Source organism: Anser anser (genome assembly GCF_964211835.1).
Source record: "Anser anser genome assembly, chromosome: 3".
Taxonomy (NCBI): Eukaryota; Metazoa; Chordata; class Aves; order Anseriformes; family Anatidae; genus Anser; species Anser anser.
In genome coordinates, this window is record NC_139722.1 from 102,268,492 (window position 1) to 102,292,606 (window position 24,115).

At 37.1% G+C, this 24,115-nt stretch overlaps 1 protein-coding gene across 1 annotated transcript in view; it reads left to right on the top strand.

Annotated features, from left to right (window-relative positions):
• USH2A (usherin) overlaps window positions 1-24,115 on the top strand; it is a 416,419-nt gene that overhangs the window by 311,642 nt on the left and 80,662 nt on the right. Inside the window, exons 48-51 of the mRNA XM_083828188.1 lie at window positions 3,799-3,991; window positions 14,181-14,349; window positions 16,991-17,212; window positions 22,341-22,564. Coding sequence (XP_083684314.1) covers window positions 3,799-3,991; window positions 14,181-14,349; window positions 16,991-17,212; window positions 22,341-22,564 — 808 coding nt within the window. The remainder of the gene's footprint in view (window positions 1-3,798; window positions 3,992-14,180; window positions 14,350-16,990; window positions 17,213-22,340; window positions 22,565-24,115) is intronic.

The following is a 24,115-nucleotide window of genomic DNA, read 5'->3' on the forward strand; positions in this document are numbered from 1 at the left end:
TGGGGAACTAAAGACCAGTAAGTCTGATTTTCCATACTAGGAAAATTGCTGGAATGTACAGATAAAAAAACGAATTCATAACTATGTGAATAAACATGAAATGCTGGGAAAGATTGTTGTGGAGTCACGTCCAGCCAACCAATGACAAGCTGATCAGATATATCCAGAGGACAGGCAAAACAGAAAGTCAGGTTTCTCTAGCATACTTATTTTAATAGCACTTTCCCTTAAGTGTTCAGAGCAGTGTTCCTGTGGAGGAAACCTGATCAGTCTCCCTACTAGGAAAAACAAGACACAGAAAGAATCAAAGAATTTTGTAGCATTGATAGAAGTGCAATGATTTTTATCTGACTTTCTGTACTGTCATACTGCTTCTCTAATAATATTAGCACTGCAGTCCGTGATATGAGTAGTTAACTCTTGTACAATACTACTGAAGTAGTTGTTCAGTGTATGTGATCTCCTGATGAGGAGAGTATTTGATCCACTTGTCATTAATAATAGCAACGTTCCCTATCTTAAGAATTTCAGGTTAATCTCGTGCTTTTCCTGTGATTTTTTAATTACAGTAAATTAAAGTCATTGAATCTCAGATTTGATTTGATTTTTTAATTTAAACCTTTGTATTTGATAAAACTAATACAAAAGTTGTTCTCAAGATTCAAAAATGAGGCCTTATTATATTTTTAATCTTCATGGTTAAAACATTGTTACTATGTTCAGAAAAATCAGCAGTAGCTCTCATGGCTCGTGAACACTTGAAGCTGTTGATACCTGAAGCAGGCAAAAAACAGAATTTCCTTTCCTAACCCTGGTTTCATGGAATCATAGAATGGTTTGGGTTGGAAGGGACCTTAAAGATCATCTAGTCCAACCCCCCTGCCATGCAGGGACACCTACCACTTGATCAGGTTGGCCAAAGCCTCATCCAGCCTGGCCTTGAACATTTCCAGGGGCATCTACAACATCTCTGATGAGTCTGTTCCAGTGCCTCATCACCGTCATCATGAAAAGTTCCTTCTTTATATCTAATCTAAACATGCCCTTTTTTATTTTAAAATCATTACCCCTTGTTCTGTCCTTGTTTATCAAAATGTATTTGAAATGTATAGCAAAACCATGAAACACTGGCATTTTTCACGGATTTTTTTTTTTTAATGTTTCTACCCAGAAATGCCAGAATGGATTTTCCTCACATCCTTGAAACAAAGGATTTTGGTCTGTTGCTCCAAAAGCAAATATAATTTTGTTGATCAGTTTGAAATTGTTCTTTATCATCTGGAACTGCTGTAGCACCTTGTAGGTGTTGCAGTCTGAAGCAGTTCTTGTCAGTGAACCCAGTTACCTGGTTAGGCTGTGCTTTCTGTGGGCACCATACGTGGTACAGCTGGTTGCATGCTGAAGGTCCCATCATGTCCCTGTAAATCTGCACCTGTTTCTTCAGACAGTAGCTATCAAAAAACTGAGATACTCATTCACATCTGTAATCTCATGGAAACCTTACTACTTTATTTAACTGAGCCATGGGTCGTTCTTACTGTGATGCTTTCAAAACCATCTCAATTTGTCATTGGTACCGAACATCAGAAGGTATAGATGTAACTGAAACATTCATAAAATTGTGAAGGAGTCTGCTTATCTGGGAGTACGTAAGAGTTGTGGCTTTATTGAAAGGTCATACGGGGTTTTACCCTTTCAGTGGCACTATGCAGTGAACTTCCATGCCACATGATTTACTTGGGCAGCTGTAGCTTTACATGATAACAAGCTGTTTCCACACCAAATGTGTATCTATACATTGAATAATAATAAAGTGATTGCTTGTTAAATGAAGAAATACATGTTGAGTTCTGCAGAAAAGGGAAAATGTTCAAACAATTGCATCAATTCTCTGGCCTAGTTTGAAATTATTTTAGGGGGTAATATGGCTTGCAAAACTGAAAAAACTTGCACAATGCTTTGAAAACATACCTTTGGGGGTCTGAATGACACCTGCAGAAAGCAAATTATTCTAAGTAATAACTAGAAGTGCTTTCTTTGCTCCTGTGATCTATACTGTGCAAAGACCAGGAGAGAGTTACAATAGCATTTATAAAGGTTGAAGTACTACCCTTCTTGTCCTTTTCTTTTTATCTTTTTTTTTTTTTCTGATATATATATATATATATATTTTTTTTACAATATAGCTTCCTGTTTTTATGTTTTTAAGTTAAATCCTGTTACATTATTTAAATGTAGATATTTGGGTGTGTATTTACACGCACACAGATGTGTGTTCAAGTCCATGTGTTAGAATATATAGTGAATACAAACTAGGCATGTATGGAATATGGAATTAAACCTATGGTTCAAATGAAGACCTTGGAATAATAATGCTGCCTCTGCAAGTCACCTATGAAGTTATTCCTTCACAGGTGACATTAACTCCTGTTCTCAAAGGCTTATTGCTGTGTATTCCTCTGTTTATATCTCAGGGAAGTGAAATAATAGTTCAGTTATTTTATTCTGTTAAGATGTCAAAGTTTATCTCAGCAGCTGCTGTTTCACTGTAACATTTTTCACTTTAAATTAATGCTAATTTATGATGTCACTGGCATTCTGACAGTGGCTGTGTAATTGGGACATGGAGATCAAGAAGAGGTATTTGGAGCCTGAATATATGCTATACAGTGTTATAAGTCCTCCTATTGATCTACTTGTAGCACTGGGATCTCCTCCTCTCTAGCTGAAGCAGAAAGTCATAGTAAGAAAACGCAACATTGCAGAGTGATTATGCAGTAAACGAACTTTTCCATGTAAAATGTGTACATGATAAAAGAGCAAATTTCTGTCTCAAATGTCCCTTTGAGACATACATTGCAATTTTAAGTGAGATTTTGAAGCCAACACCTGCACATTTTTAGTAGTGACAAGCATACTAAAGTTTAACACAGCTTTTCCCTTAAGATACTTTCTTCCTTAAACTGATGATAGCCTAATATCAAACTTGAAATCAAGAACAGGATTCTTACAGACAGTCTTTTGTGGACAGCTGCAGTCATGCTTTTGCACTGAGTCAGAATTATGCTAAACACTTGCATTTTTTACTTCTAATTTTGTCAATGAAAATATTTAAGTATACTGTTTAATGATGTTATTAATTCTTATTTTCTATTAATTATGTGTTGAAGAATAAATTTCAAAGGAACGTGTGTTTTTTGCATTATATTTTTAAAAGCAGGGAAAAGGCAAGATGAATGCAAATCTATTCTAAATGGTGACTGAATGTGAGCAAGCTGCACTGGCTACAGCTTGCAGTGTGGGGTTGGTCCTTTGTCCCCCAGCTGCCTGTCCTCCACCAGGATCCTGTTTGAGGATGGAATGGTCCCTCCAGCCTTGTCAATAGAACTTAGCTACAGCACCAAGAAAGCATGCTGAATCCTTTCACCTACCACTGAACTGCAATGGTTGAAATGCTAGAAAAAAAATTATACAAAAGTTTTCAGAAGCATGAACGTGATTTCTTCTAAATAGAAAGACTTTGATTACAGTCTTTAAGGACTTTGATTATGTGTGTGATTCATTTTCCCAGAGTTTTATCAAATATTGATACTTTTTTCAAACTTTACACCTTTTGGTTTTATTAACGAAGCTGTGAAATTCACCATCCAGAGGCATATTTAGGATACGTGAAATACTTCACTCCATGTGAACTAATATAATGTGGAACTACTATATGCTAATCATTTAATGTAATTATATGCAGAAACATAAATACTTTAAATAATCTAACAGATGTTAATTTTCTGCTTATTGTAGATCTCTTCAAATCAACTGGGTATCGCCGAGACAGCCAAATGGCATTATTCTAGGATATGATCTCTTACGTAAAGCATTGAAGAGGTGTGCCCCAGCAGCAGGGAGCAGCAAAAGTAATAGAATGTGCATCCCTCTAGAATGTAAGAAGCATGAAAATATCTGTGGAGAAGAGTGTTATCATACAGAGCTGAAGGTACATGTTTATTTTTAAGTTAGTGATATAAGAATTGTTCTTTTTGAAATGAGTGTGTAAACCAAACCTCCTTAGTTGTCAGAGGAAGGGAAGTGAAGATTTTGCTTCTTTCAACATTTTAAATATGAGGCTCTGATACATGTCTTGAAATATTTTTAAATCATATGAGGATATTTGAGCTTAATATGGGGACAGCTGTGCAAAAATCTCTAGCAACATTTTGTCAGACAGCTGCTGACAAGTGAGACTGTTGACTTTATTCCTCCTTTCAAAAGAAATGAACTGGTTAGTATTTATTATTGTCTTAGATTAACACTTCAGTTTGAAGCAACAGTAAAATTTCGAAGCAAATCCCCTGCTTGTTTTCATTTACTGCACATGGGTTCAGTTTCAAGGTGGTTTTTAATATGTACAAACTAAATTCCCTACAGAGGAAGCTAAGCCAGAATGTGTGCTTCAGAAAACTCTCAAATGTACTCCAGGTCTAGATGGGGACATCAGGTTTCCAACCAGTCTGTGGACCACCTTATGTCACAAGCATGCATCTAAAGTTTCTTCCCTTCAGAAAGCTTTGATTCATATGCATTGTGTAGGTGTTCATCCCAAGGAATGAGGCTCTATCTGATCCCAAGTAAATCTCACAAATCATATGTAGGAGATGTGAGGAATCTCAGTACCAAATTATTAGATCTACTGATCTAATAATCCCATTGTGCTAAATTACATGGTGGGTATATAGATACATAGAGCTTTGTATGTATATTTGCCTCCCACTTGGAACAATAAGTTTTGCTCAGCTTCATGTCATACACACTTTATACACACATTTACACACTGTAAACTGCTAAAGGAGATTCTTTGTCAGCTCTAATATTCAGGTACCTGTGTAGCACGTGGTAGTACTTCATATGGTTCCTTTGGCAAAAAGTGGTCACACTGGATCACATAAAGGCCATAGAAAAGTTTCCAGGCATATGCAGAATTTCAAAAACACTAGTAAAACTACAAAGCTTCTCTCTGTGTGAGGAATTATTCCTAAAACCCTGCATGGCAAATAATGGTCATTAAAATGATTTTTTTCCCCCCTCAAATTCTTCCTTGGCTGAATGACTAAATTCCTCTGTACAGAAAATCTATTTAGATTCAGCTACAAGTGGGTGGTTGTTACATGACAATGATGAGCAGCCCTGAATGAGATCCATTGTGATTTGTCAGATGTATTTTTAAATTATGGCTATTTTCAGGTTAATCTTCATATTAGTTCCTGTTTAGGAGTAGGATCAATAGCGTAGCAGGAGTCTGTAATGGTTTTTATTGACAAATGAGGTAGAAAACTCTTAGTTTGAAAGTAAGATTTAATGTAATGAAATAGTGTCCCTATTTGTCAAAAGCATCATCATATGCTCCGTGACCAAGGCAAACGATATGTATTCACAAGATTCCCTGTCAGACAAGACAGTAATTAAGGAAGTGAGTTATTTGAGAGGTTCAAGTCAAAATATAAATTATTCCAGCCAATACAGCCTTAGCTTTTGAGTTCCCTTGAAAGCAATGCTGTGCTAAATGTGTTTCTGAAACCTTTCAAGTGAATTACAGGGAGTCTTGTTCTAAAAGGTAAATTTAATTATTTCATGTTTTTTAGCTTGGTAGACTTTTTAATAGACCTCTTGGCATGTGTATGAGTTTGTATTAGATTAATTTTAGAAGTTTTTTTCTCCTTTTTTACTTTTTCAATCTTTGTGCAAACTTATGGTAACTTTCAGCTTTAGAGAGTGTCCATCTATTTTTATGGTTTCCTGACTTTCTATTTTTTTCCAGTAGATTGAATATCATTTTGCTATAATGGTCTTTGTATTCTCTAAACACATCACCAACTTGAACAATTTCTGACTCTTAACTGTGCTGTGATGTAATGGAATACCACTATACTCATACAACAATGAGGAATTACAAAGAGATATTTATCTGTTTGTTATTTGCACCTAGTAGTCAGAGACAGGGGTTAGTAGTGGGTGCTACTTGGTTAGGCAGCAGACTTGAAGGTCCACAGGAAACTGAAGCACTCATACATAAGATGACATGGCAGTAATTTTTGTGAGTGATGATTAAAATTCCCCTCCTGATGCTTTCCCTGGTTTGTTCTGTGTACCCACCAGTAACCTAAAATATCTGTAACAGATTTCTACAGAGCTTCTGACATATCCTTGTTCCTTTTACACTAGTCTGGGACAGGGACAGCATTCACTCTACGCCAGCTATAATGCTCAAGTATTTATGCTAGTATATGTGGACTTTAGATTCAACAGTCTACTGGAGTAGTGAAGAAAAGCAACACTGATATACCAAATGATATAATGATATATCAAATGTAAAGATGCCACTTAGAGTTAAAGTAATGTTCAGATCAAGAGCAATAAGCAGGTATCTTTTGTTTGGCACAGGAAAAAAAAAAAAATCTGAAATACAAAGATCTCAGTCCCCAACCCTTTTGCAAATGTACAAAATTCTTGACACAATGAATTGCACTTTCAAGTTTGCTTGCAGGGGTGCAAAAATTTTGTAGGTAAAATGAAGCCATCTCAGCAGTCTATGAAAATTAACAATCAAGTGTATTAAAAGCTTATCAGAATGGGACATATTTAAGAATACAATACTGCATCTCTCTGGATAAGAGGGTGCTTTACTAGTGTTTCTTCATTTTGTTCTTTACTTGTTTGTGTTCAGCCAAGGAGGCTGAAGTCCTGCATTTTTCTCTTGAGCAGAAATTACACCATTTTTCTAATCCACTAGTACGGCTCAGTTCTGACTTGTAAAGATGACAATCTCCACTAGGAATGATAATACCACCTCAAACCTGTATTATGCTTCCCTCTGGGAGGTGCCAACAAGTTGCACTACCTTTAATTGTTATGGTGCATTTTGTGATTGGAACATATCCTCTTGGAAATGGCTAGATTTGAAGCTACCAAATTCATAACTTTTCCTTCTCTCCTACTAAATGGAGAACTCTGTCCTGTTCCTGAGAGTTGATAGTCCATTAAAACAGAATAACTTCTCTTGCCTTTATAGTACTCTATGAGGCGTAATAATTACTGTTGGGAAAACAAACGGAAATGCTTGTTATTTGTTTAGCCTGTTGTTCAGTTTCATTACATATGTAAACATCTTTCCCCATAGATATTCTTTCCATACATATCAAATTTGATGGTAGACCAGTCAGTGAAAGCAGGTAAGATGTATGTACATAGTTCCAATACACAAATCAGTGGTGAAGTTCTCATAAAGGAGATTGTCATTTTCCTCCATTTGTTTATTTCATCTTGTTGTATTGCATTTATGTGGCAAGGTTTTGGTAGCAGGGGTCCTCTGGGGTGGCCTTTGTGAGCAGAGCCCAGAAGATGCCCCGTGTCAGATCAGCGCCAGCTCCAGCTGGCCCCAAAAGGGAGCCACTGCTGGCCAGAGCCAAGCCAATGAGAAACACTGGTTGGACCTACACGAGAGCAGATCTAAGAAAGGGAAAAAATTGCTGTGCCACAGCAGCTGGGAGAGGAGAGGAGTGAGAACCAGCCCTGCAACCCCCAAGGTCAGTGTAGAAGGAGGGCAGGAGGTGCTCCAGGCAGGCAGCAGCAGTTCCCCTGCGGGCTGTGGAGAGGCCCCAGGTGGAGCAGGCTGTCCCCCTGCAGCCCATGGGTCCCACACGGAGCAGATCTCCACGCTGCAGCCCGTGGAGGAGCCCCCGGTGGAGCAGGTGGATGTGGCCTGGAGGAGGCTGCGGCCCATGGAGAGCCCCCGCAGGAGCAGGCCCCGGGCCGGAGCTGCAGCCCGTGGAGAGGAGCCCACGCAGGAGCAGGGGGTCTGGGGGGAGCTGCCGCCCGTGGGGGACCCGTGCTGGAGCAGTTTGCTCCTGGGGGATGGACCCCGTGGTACGGAGCCGTGTTGGAGCAGTGCTTGAAGAGCTGCTGCCTGTGGGCAGCCCACGCAGGATCAGTTCGGGAAGGACGGCATCCCGTGGGAGGGACCTCATGGGGAGCAGGGGCAGGGAGTGACCGTGTAGGAGCAGCGGAGATGAAGCATTAGGGACTGACCGCAGCCCCCATTCCCGGTTTCCCTGCGCCATTCACGGGGAGGACATAAAAGGTGGTGGATGGGGGGGAAAAGTGTTTTTAGTTTGCTTTTAGTTCCTCACAGTTCTAGTCTGTTAGTAATAGGCAATAAATGATATTAATCTCCCTATGTGAATCTGTTTTGCCTGTGATGATAACTGTTGAGTGATCTCCCTGTCCTTATATCATAAACCTTGAGTCCTTTCCACTGTATTTTTCCCCCTTCCCCTTTGAGAAAGGGGAATGAGAGAATGGTTGTGGTGGAGCTCAGCTGCATAGCAGGGTAAAAACACCTCATTTGTGTAGAAGACACAATAAGTCTAATTGCCCCTTTACGATTTCCTTGAATCCAGGAGTATAAAGTGAGAGAAAAACTAGGCCTTTTATTAAAAAAATAATTTGAAGGTGTGTCTTGGGTTGTTTATTAATATTTCATATGGATTCATGGATGGAATTTGGCAGCATCAGCTTGCTATTATAAGGAACTGCAGAAAAGGAGGGATTTGTTATCGTTTTTTATCTACGTAAGAGATCACCAAAATATAATCCCCTCCCCCTTCAAAAACCAGTATTCAGTAATACACTCCCCCTCAAAAAAAAAAAAAAAAAAAAAAAAAAAAAAAAACCACGAATTTCAGTAATAGGAATACGAGGGTGTGTTTTCACTGCGCAGCAGAGAGGGGTGCAGAGACTCTACAGCAAACATTGGCTGAATTTGGTCCAGCTAAGTAGCACAGTTATATCAGAAAGGCAGTGCTAATTAGCTGGGCAAAGTGTTGTACTAACGTGTGTGCTCCAGTTAGGATCCAAGTTAGTATCTCCACAAAACATTCTACTGTGTAAATAAACCAACTTGCTCAGAGCTATCTTGGGAATCTCTGAAAGAGCAAATGACATTTTCACTACAAGGGACATGTGTACATGCACATTCATGGGCTCCTGTGGACTTGATATTAAGCCTAATGAAGTTGAGAAAAGATTCCTATTATCCTAAATAAACTTTGCATCAGATCTGTACTTCTTGTTCCTAGTTGCTATCCATTGTTCTACTTCAATGTTACAGATCTTAATTATTATAACAATATCTAATAAAATGCCCTGGCTGGTAGCCTTACCCTGGTGTTTGTAATCAGACGTGAATGGATTTACATTTTTTGAGTGCAGAAATAATTTTAAAAGGCTTTTCTGTGAAATATTTCAGAAAAGCTGAGAATACAGTCTTTTGTCTACTGCCAGGAGGGTCCCTATGTCCTACGGCTGCCTTTTGCAGTAACAGGCCTATGCTGCTTGAGTGTTCCCAAGCTGCCAAAATTGTCAGTCTTTTCCTTTCTCTTTTCAGTAGGGTGTGATCCATAACTCTATTCATATTTGAAATCTAAAAACAAACATCAGCTTACAGAGCACATAGCACACAATCTGTAGAGATTTGCTTCCATTAACAGGAGAATATACTCCAGCTTCACCCATTAGAGAGCATAATGTGAGTACGGTGGGGAAGGCATTCCTTTCTTGTCCATGTAGCTGCCAAACTGTCCTTCTGTTGTTACTGGCATCCTGAGGTGAGCACTGAAGATAATGAGACAGGTACAGTAAGAATGTAATTAAAATAGTGACGTAAAGGCTAATTATTTCCATACACAATGGATCCTGGGTGTGAACATCAGCAGTTAAAAGGGTCCTGACTGAAGATGTTATTAAGCTTTGGTACTTTTTATAGTAGCAACAAGCTATACAAATCTGCAGTTAATGAATTAATCAAATATAACTATGAACTACAGGCTTATCCTTTCACTCAAAATTAACACGTCATTTGTTAAAAACTTTTCTCTTTAAGGACAGGAGAAGCAAAACAGTGGCTAGATAGCTATCTGAACAAACATGATTTCAGGAGCGAAAATGAACACATCTAAACACCGATGAAGGATAATCAATATTTATGTAAAAATTACTATTAATGCTAGTAATTTTTTGAAAAGTCTTTTCATGTTCTTTCAGGCTTAAAGAACCTTTAAAAAGATAACACTTCATATATACTGTGCGTGGTAACACACCTGAAAGACATCAAATGAAACTCATCTTAGTAAGATAATATTTAATGATTTGTAACAGAATAACAGTCGTTTATGCTCAGGGATTTTTTATCTAAGGCTGTACCAATTACTAAAAGAGCACAGCAGTTTGAGAAATTAATAAATATGTATACTTAGCAAGAAAGGGTGTTTATATAGATTCTGGGATAATTTAAGTAAAAAAGAATGAGCTTTGCTAATTTAAAATATTCCCTCTCACATGAGAACATGATGGGTCAATCATTACTCTGGTGTTTGCTCCACAGGCAGAAATTTTTAATGAACTCTAGTAGCTAATAGGAATTCCTTAGAGTGTTTTGTGAATTGCTATTTCACAAAGTGGCTTTGGCAGCAAGCGTTTGACAAGAAGGATAAACATGGCTGCCTTACACATCTGTTTATTTGAGTAAACCAGTCCTTGCTCAACTGGCATGTGTCCATAAGACCAGATAATATCCTTCAGCAAAGTCTTCAGAAAGCAGAGGGATCAGGGATGACAAGATTTAAAATTAAAATTAAATTAAAACTGAGTTGCATAGTTAAGTTTGGAGTATTTTTAAAAATTGGAAGAAAAAAAAAGAGAAAAAAAAAGTGTAATACTGCCTGCCAGATTTGATATCTAGTTACTCTGCACTACAGTCTTGGTTGAATGGACTTTTCTCAGCTAACCTAATAAGCCTTTCTTTATGCCAAGCCCTGCTCAGTCCCTGTGCTCCTGGGTCACAGTCCTTTTGTGTGCCTAGATGGCAGGATAGCTATAGGATTGATTTGTGAGTAACTCAGTCTACCAATATTTTTAAGGGCTCCCATGATAGCTCAAGATGAGCATCTTGTTTCATCTCCATGGATAATAGAGATTTTCTGGTTAGCAAGTATACATCAAGCATTCAACCCTGCATATGAGAGAGAGATCTCAGACCTGCCTAAAATGTTGGTGTTGCTGTATCTGATTGCTACAAGGGTTCTGCTTCCATGTACAGAGTTACGCCATCCAGTTGGGACTGTCATTTTGAGATCTAAGAGGATGAGATAATAATAACCTTTTGCCACTATAACTTTCAATCCATCTGCTTTTCTTCTTTACTTATGACATAATTTTAGCATTACTTGAATTAATTTTATTTTATGGACTGATAATACAGGATCCTTGGGATGAATATCAATGCAAACAGAAACTGACTATCTTTAGAGGACTGCCAAAAAAGTGTTATTTAACAATTTACAGCTGACTGCAGAGGATATTATGGAGCTACATAATAATAGCACCAACTATATCAATTGGTAATGCCAAATCAGAGTCTGAATGTACTTAAGCAGACTGGACCTCTTTTTAGAAGCTGTCTGTAGGGTATTGAGAAATGCTGAAGATCTTAAATAATTTCTAGCAAGGAAAAGAAGCTGCTGAAACTGTTGGAATATATGTGGGTATTCATCTGGGGATTTTTTTGAGGAAATACAGGGGGAAAAGAAGGGAGAACAACAATAATACAATCTTGCAAATAATGTTCCAGTCAGAGTCCTTTGGAGTTAGCACTTGAAGTGGCCCCTCCAGTGTGCAATAAGCAGGGCAGCTGTTTCTGCTAAGGATTCATAAGAGAAAACTGGAACCCTCACATGGAAATTAAAATGGCTGCTCAAGCATTTGAGCCAGGGTAGTGCCAAAAATGTGCAGGTTTCTTCATCTGTAAAGATGGAAAGACTGTTTTGGGGGGAAAGTTGAGTGGTGCACATCACTGAAAAGAGGGAAACAGGACAGGGATGACAAATGAAATCCGTGAAAAGAAGCAGAGAAACTGGGCTAAACAGATCGCAGAGGGAAGCACAGTCCCAAAGAGCACAAAAGTTGGGACCAAGAATATGTGAGAAACATATATTTGGCCTCCTTTTGTACAGGCAGGCACAGCTTTTACTGGCTCTGGTGTCTTGAGCTAAGGATGCAGTAAAAGAGCAGAGACACTTTACAAGTATCAAGAATTGTTTCTAAACGTGGTCTATTCTGAGGACAGTGGCATGATAGTACTTGATTTGATATTGTTAAAAGAGTGTCTTTAAACTACTTGGAAATATAGAGAGAACAGCTAATCTTCTAGGTACTTTGGAGCCAATTGTAAGTGACAAAAAACTCAGTCTGGAGTGTGTGCCAGTCTTAAAAAATGAGATCAATGAAATCCAAAAGATAGAAAGGAGAGGTGTAAAGCTGAGTTTTATTTGACATCTTAACTAATGATCTGGAAGAAAGAACAGTGGGTTAATTAAATTCATAGATTGGATTATATTACTGGTGGCATGGTGGACAGCAAAATAATATAATGGGACCTGCAGAGGCTCAAAATTTCTGAACAGAAAATGATAAAATTCAACTCCATCAGCAGTCTAAAATACAGATGCTAAATGAGAGAGTGTGCTGGAAAAGCACAGAACTATGTAACAATTCAAAGGCTAATATAAGGCTGTAAAACCTCAAAATGTAATGAGGAATACCTTCCACCCTGCCCTTGTTAATTTGGGGTTGCATATTGTTTGTGTGTTTGTGACTTCAGAACCTAACCAAATATTCTCAGGGGAGATTGACTAAAGGCCATTCAAAACAGAGAAAGAAAGAAAGAAAGAAAGAAAGAAAGAAGGAAGGAAAGAAGGAAGGAAAGAAAGAAGGAAGGAAAGAAAGAAGGAAGGAAAGAAAGAAGGAAGGAAAGAAAGAAGGAAGGAAAGAAAGAAGGAAAGAAAGAAAGAGGAAAAAAGGAAGAAAGGAAGAAAGAGAAAGAAAGAAAGAGAGAGAGAAAGAAAGAGGCAAAGAGAAAGAAAGAAAGAAAAAGTGCACAGTGTATTCACATAGAAGCTGGAAGGATTTTGTTTATGAATTCAGGAAATTAATCGTCATTTTTTCATGTATGTATATATTCATGTTAACGTTATATATGTAATATAAATTAGATGTCCTGAGCCTATTATTACACAGTTTTTAAAAATTTGTGTCAGCTAGTAATTAAAATAGCTAGATAAAGATCCTTCTGGAGGGATGCTTTCTTCCTTTGCTGACCTGATTTAGAATATGGTTACTGTAAAGGATGGAAGTGCTCCATGTCAAAAGAAAACAAAGGAGCAACTCTAGTCCAACATCTGTGCTGAACTGTCAACTGCATTTTCTGTCTAAGCATAAGAGGCATCCTTCTGGCTGATACAAGTCACACTGACTGTAGGCTCCAAGGTTACTCTTTTTTTACAATATTTCTACCACCTGTTCTATATGATTTTCTACATAGTGTGTCACTCCATCTACACAGGAGTAAGCGTGCACATAATTATTTGATTGTTCAGATGTATGATTTTCTCCACAGCACCTAGAGAGAAGTGTACAGTTTAAAGGCCTTTTCAAAATTCATTTCCATGTAAATTTTATTTTGAAAAAAAATCCTTATATAAATATTATTCTCTTGAGATCACATTGTCTGAAGAACAGTAGTCGTAAATAAGTGATCAAGTGTTACAAGAAGAAAATTCCACTTATTTTAAAGTGGAAAAAATACAGATGGTCATATTGGGAAATACTGTTTTTTTCGTTGTAAGGGTTTCAAATGACATGTCTCCTCATAAATGACTAAATAAATAAATAAATAAGAGTTGGGGATGAAAGGAAAGGGTAGAGTGATGGTGGCTTATCTACATAAACCAATCTACATATTGCAATCTACTCCACATTGAGAGATTCAAACAGCCTGCAAGGCATATGGAGATGATTCATATTAATGGACTATTTTATTAAGGTGCAGTATGGTTGAAGGCCGCAAAATAGCAACATTCTGTCAGATATAAAGCAGTTTATTGAAGTCTGATAATGCTGGAGGGCACAGAATTGGGGGGCCAAGTTTCTTTTTATTTGACTGCAGTCAGATTAGTGTCCATACTTGGACATTTTGTACGTGTTTTTCACATACGTTGTTTTGTCAAAGAACACATTATGTTCTGTTTAACAGATATTGCCTTACTGATTTATTTATTATTTTTTTTAACTACTTTTAGGTATGTTGTAATGGGATTCTGCACGACAATAAACCTGGCTTCCAATGCTGCGAGGACAAGTACATTCCATTTATTCTTAATTCACCAGGGGTTTGCTGTGGTGGTCAGATACATGCTGTGCAACCGAAACATCAGTGCTGTGGTGGTTATTACACTAGGGTATTAGTAGGTAAGAGACAACTCGTTTCAAGTGCTTGAAAGAAACAAAACAACAAAGTTGATCTATCTGTTAAACCGAGGAGAATGAAAACATTGCAATAAATGTGGGATTTATCAAGATTTCTAGGTGTCTTCTAGGCTTGTGTTCAGTGGGATAAGCAAAGAAAATTGTGCTTTGTCTTCTAAACACAGTACACTTTATACAAGAGAGGCTTAATTGATAAAACCTGATGATTGGGTCATTTCCCAGAGAACTAATTTATGCCAAACTATACTTAATTGAAGTAAGTGCTGCATAATGGGGAGGGCAGTTCGGCTTAACAGGAACATCATCAGGCAATTTAGTGGTGCAGTTTAGTTCTCTGCTTGACTTGACCCCTCGTGACTGTCCCTAGCTATTTCTTCTCTGGAACAATTCTTAGCATTTGGGGTTGATACTACAGATTACATCACTTCTACTTTTTTTTGACAGGATTTTCTACTGTTTGTTTCTATCAATGTTACAGAACAAACTGTGTGTATTATCTTTGATGGAAATTTATCACTTTCTTAAGGCTGATTATACTGTCTGATTCTCAGAACTGTTGAGGAACTTAGCCCAAACTCTGCTTCTGTGCTATTGTCTAGAGTTTGGTTTCTTGTTGTTTGGTGAGTTTTTGACAGGGATAGGGGAAGAAAAGGAGAAGAGTCCTTCCTGGGGCTCTGCTCAGAGTATATATCTCTTTGTAGCCAATTGTCAGGTCAGGAGCTAAAATGCTTTCATTACTCATGAGCTGGCACACATTCCCCAGGCTCAGAAAAGCTTGATTTTTTGCCAGTGCATTCAGCACATCCTAAGTTCTGATCCCTTGAAAAGTAATTCATATATCACAATATTAGAATGTCTTCCATGATGTCATCAGAAAATACTATCACATGGAAAAACCAGAGAAGAGTATTTTGCTGGCCTCATTAATCTCAATGTACTGAAATGGAAAGATTATACTGTGACCCCTGTCCCCATCCAATGGTCTATGTTAACTAGTTTAATGTTGTTTACATCATGAAAGAAAAGTACAATGAAACAAATTGTCTTATATCTGAAAGTAGTTCTTCAGTCAGCAGTCCACAAGCATGAAACAGTGAATATCTGAACATGATTTTAAACATTTTTTTTCCTGAGTATACTTGCTGCATTCTCTGTTTCCATACTCTAAAGGGCGACAACATGAACAATGTTGGTCACTTTTTTCTTTTTAATTTTTATAAATATGCTAATAACCTCAAGCTAAATGTTAATGTGGGTCACTCTTTGATAAGGATAACAATTAACTGGTAAGACTGCATGGTAGTTTTCAGAGTGAGAACGTTTTCAAGCCTAGCTTGGAATGGATCCCATTTTGAGAGGTTAATGAGAAGGTTACTGATCCTTTGTGTCTTATGTCTAATAGTTCCTTTAAAAAAAAAAAAGTTTTATTTCCGATAGATGTAAGCTGCATTCTGTGTTTTAATACTTTCTCTGTGTAGCAACTAAATTAGATTCTAAGGGATGCAAGAAAATATGATGAAGTATCTAAACAGATTATATCTATTATACTCTAAAAAATTGTTCTCATCTTTTTTTTTTTTCATTATTATTATTGACTTTATTTGATAAAGTTATTTATACAGGAAACTCTCAAAGCATGCATATTTCCCAGATGTTGTTTGGCCAGCTTGATAGCTCTAGACATACTGAAGTACACTGGGCTGAAGGCATGGTGATTGCAAATTAGGAAGGCAGGAATCTCTTCAACAGCTGATCTGTTTTTCTTATTTCTTCCAAGTGTTGAATCAGTGACATTTGAGCCACAGACGATGCTGCAACACAGAAAAATAATACACAACCTTAACTGTTCGAACATTGGTTCAGACCAAGTGCAGATTTTAGAGAATGGAAACTATTGCCGTTTACTGTCAATTTTGTGTTCTTTTTATAATAAAACAGCAGTATCTACTCTAGGGCAAACAGTTTATCCTCTCAGCCCACCCATTATAGTGTCAGTCTCAATGACAGTCTTATACTACAGCCATGTACTGCAACAGTTGATGTTTTTGTTGAAGTAGCAGCCAACCCCACTGAATGTGATGGTGGTACTGGATTTTTAAAGTTCACTTACTTTGTAAGTTCTTCAGGAGATTAAGTCCCAACTGACACTGAAAAGCTCTTTAACAGTATGAGTTAGTCCTTCAAAACAACCTTGGAATGATGTTGGAGTAGATGGGATTGTTTTGCTGTGAATAAATAGACTGACCCTTTCGCCAAAGAAAGAATAAACTCTCTTTACTATAGATATACCTATACTTAAAGGTTTTCAGCTGTATTATTATTATATTTACAGAAATTATTTTTGTTGCTCTTCTCGGTTTGTCTTTGTCATGCTTGCATTTTGATATCTTACATAATCTTTGCCCTGAATGCAAGTTTTTTCAATTATTATTACAAATAAATATATGCTTTTATACCATTCTAAAGTACCAAGTGATTTCACGTTTCTTTGTGGAATGTATTGTACATGAAACTAATAGTGTGTGAACCTAGACTAATATTTGTTGCCATCAGTTGAGAACCTCTCAGGGATTTCATGAGATATACATGCATTAAATCTTTAATTGTATTCTTAAATTGACAGGTGAAGTATGTTGCCCTAACGAAGAGCAAAACAGAGTTTCAGTTGGAATTGGTGACTCTTGCTGCCAGGGAATGCCTTACTCCATGTCAGGGAATCAAATCTGCTGTGGTGGATCACTCCATGATGGTTTTAATCAGCAGTGCTGTGGTGGAGAAGTCATAAGCACAGCCTTGGTCTGCTGTGGTGATGAAGAAAAAGGGACTGCACATAGACCTCTCACAGGTAAGTGAGACGTTTTCAAGAAAAAAGAGTTCTGATCTTTCTAAATCTCTTGTAGAATTAGCCATTCAGAAGTGGGATACTTCAAGTTAAGTTACATATGCCAATTTTGTTAAAATGCTGTTGCACTTCACTCACCTATTCCAATAGATTGCAAAATGGTGAGCTCGTGATTGCACAATGAGTCCAAAAGCTGCAAGGTCTGAAGACACTCCAGAAAATTCAAAGGGAGTGCCTGATCTTTCATTACTCCAGTCACAAGATTGGACCAGTCCTCTTTTAGTCAGTAGACCTGAGATTAGACTTGCTCACCTTGTGCTGCCATGCATCCTAGTGCAGGGATTTTCCATTTGCTCTGGAGATGTGGAGTTAGTCACCTAGGAACTGAAGATGACAGTGCTATCTGGTTGGAAGCCCAAGTCCCTCCTTTGTGCATCTACACAAGGCTAAACCCACTGCAATTTAAAATTAACAAAGCTTAATCCATAGCACTAGTCCCTTATTCATCTGCTGTATCCTATTAATTTCTTGCATATCACAAGTTACTGCATCGCCTAAATGTACAATATGTACTTTACTTCCTTATAAAGCATTCTGTGACTAGCTGGTGACAGAGATTGGAGGTATTATTACAAAACCCATTCAGGTATTTTCACGTGTCTTTTCTTTCTGCATTTATTGGGGAAATTATATACCATCAGCCTTAGGCTTTCTCAGCCTGACAAAAAGACTTCAAAACCAATTGCAGTCCCGAAGGGGAATCCGATTTCAAAACATGGAAATAATGAAGGTTTAGTACCAGTTCTGCTTGGTGTACTAAGATTAGTGATACAGTGCTTTTGCCACGTGTGTGCCAGTTTGAGCCTCTTGCTGTACAACTAAGGATCCTACTATATAACCAAGACCCCAGATCTGAAGGCTAAACTCTTCCTTTACCCCCAAATGATCTCACTCTTCCCCTTATTTTTTGTGTTTACTAGATCCTTCAGGTGCTGTGATGTTCGAAGTACTCACATTCTGTGTTGACTGTCAGGAAGGACTAAACTAGGAGCCATGGCAATGCTTTCTCCCTTTCAGTGGTGAATCATGGAGCGTATGCTGTGAAACACACCACTTGCATGGTGCTACCCCTCACTCTGATCCCTAATTGTGCCTGATCTACAGCATCTACGCAGGACTTACAATAATGTCTCTGAGCAAGGCCCTCTTGCATAGCAGCACATTGTGTGGCTGCCACAAGACAGGGCTGGCTCATAAAACATCTCTTTATGTACTTTATTACTTAAACTCTTTTATTTGCCTGCAGGAGCCCTTTAACAAAATCACATTGAATTGACTTTCTCACACCAAATCAAATCTCCCTGGTCCCAGTTCAGTTGTCTTTGTCAATATGTATTTTATAAATGGAGTGAATTAACAGATGCTGTTGGAACAGAACTGCTGGGGTAGCGTTTATGTTTTTACTGCTCTCTCTGGGCAGATGAGTTGTGTAGGAGTGTAATACAGGTATCTTGGGATGAAAGTTATGTTCTTCATTTCAGTATATATGTATTCTTAACAGTTTTTTTTTCCTTAAATATATATATTTAAAAAACCTTTATACCTCTCTTTTTAAAATGTGTTTAGCCTATAGCACTCTATCATTTACACTATTTTTCTTGAGAATGGGTCATGATGACATTTTTTTGGCCATTAAAAAAGAAAACAGTAGCTTTTTCATCGTTCACAGATTTCCTGTGCGGACTTTATGCTGTGAGCCAGCGTACTGCTGAACACAAAAACATTTTTCAAAGATGAATTAACACCATAGTTGAAAAGAGATCATATTATTCTGCATTAAGCATAGAATAAATTGTGGTTTCTTATCATATCATATACATCATGCTCAATATGTTTTTGCTTAATTTCTTAGAGTAATTCAGCCTTGCTAAATACATCAAGAAAACGCACAAGCCATGTACAAAATCTATGTGCTCCCTATTCCTCTTATTTATAATGATTCTGATGGGGGGAAAAAAACACTCACAAAAAAAAACCTTATTTATCATTGGCAAATGGATATGTAGAATTTTGCAAGAATATGGTAATTGGAAAGCTGATCCCAGTGTCTAGAAGGGGAAGAGGTAACAGAGGTGACTTTAAGCAAAAGCTGACATGCTTCCAAAACTCTGTTTTGTAGCTGGCAATAGATGCCACAGTTAAAAATGTAAGAGCAATTTAAAGCTTTTGTTTGCAATTTTTAGTTCCTTGAAAAAATGAGAAAAAACATAATCACTGCAAGTGCATATCTTGTTGCATAATCAGTTCTGCTGAAAGCAGCATGTTTCTGCAGAACCTAGACCATTTTTGCACAGAATGTTGGTTTTAAGAGCTTGTATGGTAGAACATTTTAATTTGCCATTGTATGCCTCTCTCAGAGAGTTTGTCCTGCAACAAGGTAGGTGTCTTCTATCTCACATTACTCTTTTTTTTTTTTTTTTTGGTCTGTTTTCTTGGATCTTATTTTGTGCCCCTTGTTGGCCTTATTTAGTGGGGGGACCATAGAGACATCTACTGGCAAAGGCTGGCAGCGATACCATTGTATGCACATATCCTGAGCCCCACTGCTGCAATGTGATTATCCAAAGTTGTCTATTTCTGTCTATAAAGGATAATGGAAGCTGAAACCACTCTTGGATTTTCTCTTTAAAAAAAAAAAAAAACTAGTAAAATGCCACTAAACTGTCTCAGACAGTGAAAGATAATGCTTTGTACTGTAGTAGTTTCTGATCTGTAATAGTTGCAATACCCAAATGTAAGCCAAGGATTTTTGGAGTAGTTTGCAATGTACACTGGCTCTGTATTTTGTTGATCCTTTATTCTGGCTCCAAAAGCTAAGCCTTCTAATACTCATTTTTCCCTTTTGAAAGCATTGGTTTTGCAGATTTACTAAATTAGTAATTCATCACTCAGCTATGTTTGTAAATTTTTTCAGTTGCTGGGGATGAACATGAAATAATTGTTGACAGAAATCACTGTTAGCAAGAAGAGTCTTTTCCAGCCCATGGATTTTCTTTTTGCTGTAATGCACTATGTGCCTATGAAACATAAATATATAAAGCATGACACATGCATTCAAGCTGATTTACAAACACATATTTTGTATTTTGGTACTTTGTTGAAGTCAGCAAAGGTTTATAGAATTTCTGGATCCTTAAGCAATTGAATAAAGCAATTTTTAGAAGGCAAATCAATCCATCAATATTACATAGCCCTATTTTGTTTTTCTTGGAGCATATTTAAAATTGTACATTTGAGGTGTCAAGGTTCAGGAGTCAAGTGCTACATGTGATAAATTAAGCAGAGGTCAGGGGCTATGCAATGCAGTTTCAGAAGATTGTCTACCTCTGCCTTTGCAGCTCATTCATGCTGAAGTGATGCACTATGGGAATTACTACCAAACTCTGCTCTGCAACATCTGCTCTCCCTAAGTGAGTTAGTGCACGTCAGACATCTTTATGTCAGAATATTGCAGTGATGGATGCAGTCTTCAGAAAATGCTGCATAAAAATCTGGTGTGCCGTTCTGGCCATTAAGTGAAATTACTATTTAAATTAATGGCGCTGTCACAGTTTATCTGTGCAAAGAATGAACGCTGATTAGGGTATTAAGTAATTAGCAATTTATCACACTGGAACAAGGTTGATAATAATTAAAGAAGTAATGGTTTACCAAAGAAACTAGAAAGCGAGTCACTTCTTGTTATGTGAGTGAAATCTTGGCTGAAAAATTTAATTCAGTCAAACAAAGATGAGGTTCACACTGAAAGAATACAGCCTTGTTTGTTTCAATAGAAAAACAGTTCATTATCAAAATTTTAGTTTGCCTGTCAAAAGTCCCTTGGGGCTATCCAAGTTGCTTATTAGTATTGAATTGAGTCTTTTTCTGCATTAATTCTCTACTTAAAATTGGTAGGATCCTAGGACAATTTGGAAAAAGGGTGTGAACAGGAGGAAATATTTACCTCTTGGAGAGCTGGTGACCACAATTTGATTTCTGTGAATGAAACCAGTCCTGAAAATAGGTGAAGCATGCAAGCAAGCAACTTCACCATTTTGAGTCATTGCTCTGAATGCTTTAGCAGGATCACACCCTTAACAAGTAATTTTCATTATGTATGACTTCCTAAGAGAGATTTGCTGCAATAAATGGCAGAGAATAAGGCAGCCACTTCTGCATGTGTATTAAATGTCTACGTACTACAGAAATTACATCAAATACAAATTACTTTATAGGTGTAACAGTATATCTCTGCTCTGTTTTTTGTGATATCTTTCTACTTGAATTAGTAATAATATTTTTTCATTGTCATTTTTAGGGGTGTTTACCCCTTTCTTTAAATGGTGGAGGATTCAAAGCAGGTATTTCATAGTTGCAAAATCATATTTGTGAATATATGGAAAATTACACTGATTATGATGAGCTTTTCATTTTAAAGTAGAATTATCAAAAATAGAGGAGAGCCCGTGGAATTAAATTTGTCGGGTTTTCAATTCCACTATAGAAATGAAAATTATATTTAGATACTAACTTATTAAAGCATAAATATGAGGGCTGAAGCTTCACTGTGGGTATTTGTTAAGTAACCCGTTCAGTTCCATATACACTGTATGAACCCTCACTTTAAATCATAAACTATAATGTGAAACATACTGGAATGTTAAGACACACTGGTTGGAAGACTGCCCATCTGGGGGGAATGAATGAGATCTGACTGGGAAGTATGTGGAGAAGCTTTCTCCATTTCTGCATCAACAGTCTGTCCTTGACCTGCAGCACATAGTACCTTGATATGGTACTTCATAGGAAATGTTCTTACAAAAGTTGAGGAATAGTGTCAGTTATCTCTAGGAGATCCCTGTTTTTTCCTTTAATTCTTGCTTGTTTTCAAGTAGGTCTAGAATTTAGGATTCTTGCTTCGGTCACCTTGCATTCAGAATTTAATCTCACTTTAGCTAAATCGTCGTATTTCCAGCTGCTGATGGTTTTATGCCAAGCTATACTGCAGCCTGAGCTTTATTATTTCTTACCTCTTTTAAAATTTATTTACATTACATGTTCAGATATATATTTTTTTGTTTGTTGGTTTCAGGGATGTTCTGTTGTGGGCAGGAATATGTGAATGTGTCAGATACCATATGCTGCTCAGGTTCCAGTGGTGAGTCCCTAGCACATGTTAGAAAGAATGACCAAGTGCCAGTAAAATGCTGTGAGACTGAACTTATTCCAAAGAGCGAAGAATGCTGTAATGGAGTTGGATATAATCCTTTGAAATATGTTTGCTCTGACAAGATTTCAGCTGGAATGATGATGAAGGTAATTGATAGAAAATCTCTCAGTAGCTCTGATTTGACGATGGAAGGAGAAATACACTGTTCATAACTATTTTTCTAAAATAGGAATATAAAAACTCTTGTGTGCATTATTCATTTTCACATTACATCCATATTAATACCGAATGAGTTCACCATGATTGATGTTATTGCAATGAATTCTAAAGGAATTAATAATGATTAGCTGCCTCTGTGAAGTGTTGCCCAGCACTTCAGATTAGTACAGTGGCTAAAAGCTGGCGTACTAACAAGACTGGCATATATAGCCAGTTCCCATTCTGTGGCCACTGTTCCTGACAATGTTCCTTGATTGGAAATTGAAATTGAAGTCTCCTGTTCTGATGTATAAAAATGCTATCACATTTCAGTTCAGGCAGGCAGTATAATATAGATTTCCCCAACCTTCCCCCCCCCCAAAAATATTAATAAAAATAAAGCAATTGATATTTTCTTGATGGACTTAATCTTGATCCTATAGAAAACCAGGGGCAATTTTGGCATATATTTCTGCAGTATTAGGTCTCTGTATAACTTTTAGCAATAATGAGGATATTTTTCATGCTTTTGACACAAAGTGAATTATATAGTTTATTTTCACTCCATTTAAATGTAATAATACACTAAGCAACATAAAAGGACTTCTGTCATTTTTAAGAGCAGCCAGTGACTATATGTGTCAGAAGGAAACAATTTGGCCAAACTTTCAGTTGCAGCTCCAATTTAATTCAACAGAAATTTTCGAGTAATAATATCTTAGTGTTAGATGTAAGCTGTAAAAATGTAAGCTGTTATTTATTTTTTTGTTTAAGAAAATAAAATATTTCAAAGGAAGGGAACTCTTTTAATATATATGTATTTTTACATATAAGTATGTATTTATATTTAGAGAGTGACAGAGAAAGTGGGTAAGAGAGGGTTGGATTTTGTGAATGCTACAATACGGAAATCAGGTAGATATTGTGGAATGTATCACTAAAATAAAAAGAAAAACAAACCAAATCCTACCACATACAGGTGTTCTTATATCCTTTCCATTCACCTGCTAAGGAAACACAGAAATATTTCTTCCATTTTCTCCTTTCCTTTTTAAGGATATCATGTCATTTCATTTCCAGATTGAATAATTTTCTCCCAAGTAAAATCCACATGTTGTGATGAGTCAGCTACAGTTCCTCAGCACATTGTATTAGTTTATGCAAGGCAAAAATGGGTGAGAATAAGATAATGAATTCTAGTATATATCGTGCCAGATCCATGCCTTGGGTATAATGTATAAACTAAGGAGGCACTTTTTATTTCCTTACCCATAGTGGAAGAGAGAGAGCAGGGCTGTCTTTCTGATATGTATAGATTTACTAATATTAAAAGGACTGATATTCTGACACGTGTCCTGGACCTATAATGTACTTTATTTGTGAATCCAATTAATCTATATCATACATCTTAAATCGATATCTATCACAACATAATTTCTGTAAAAGTTGCCAAGTTTGGGAAATTAAATTACCCAGACTTCATAATCAGCTAACAAACT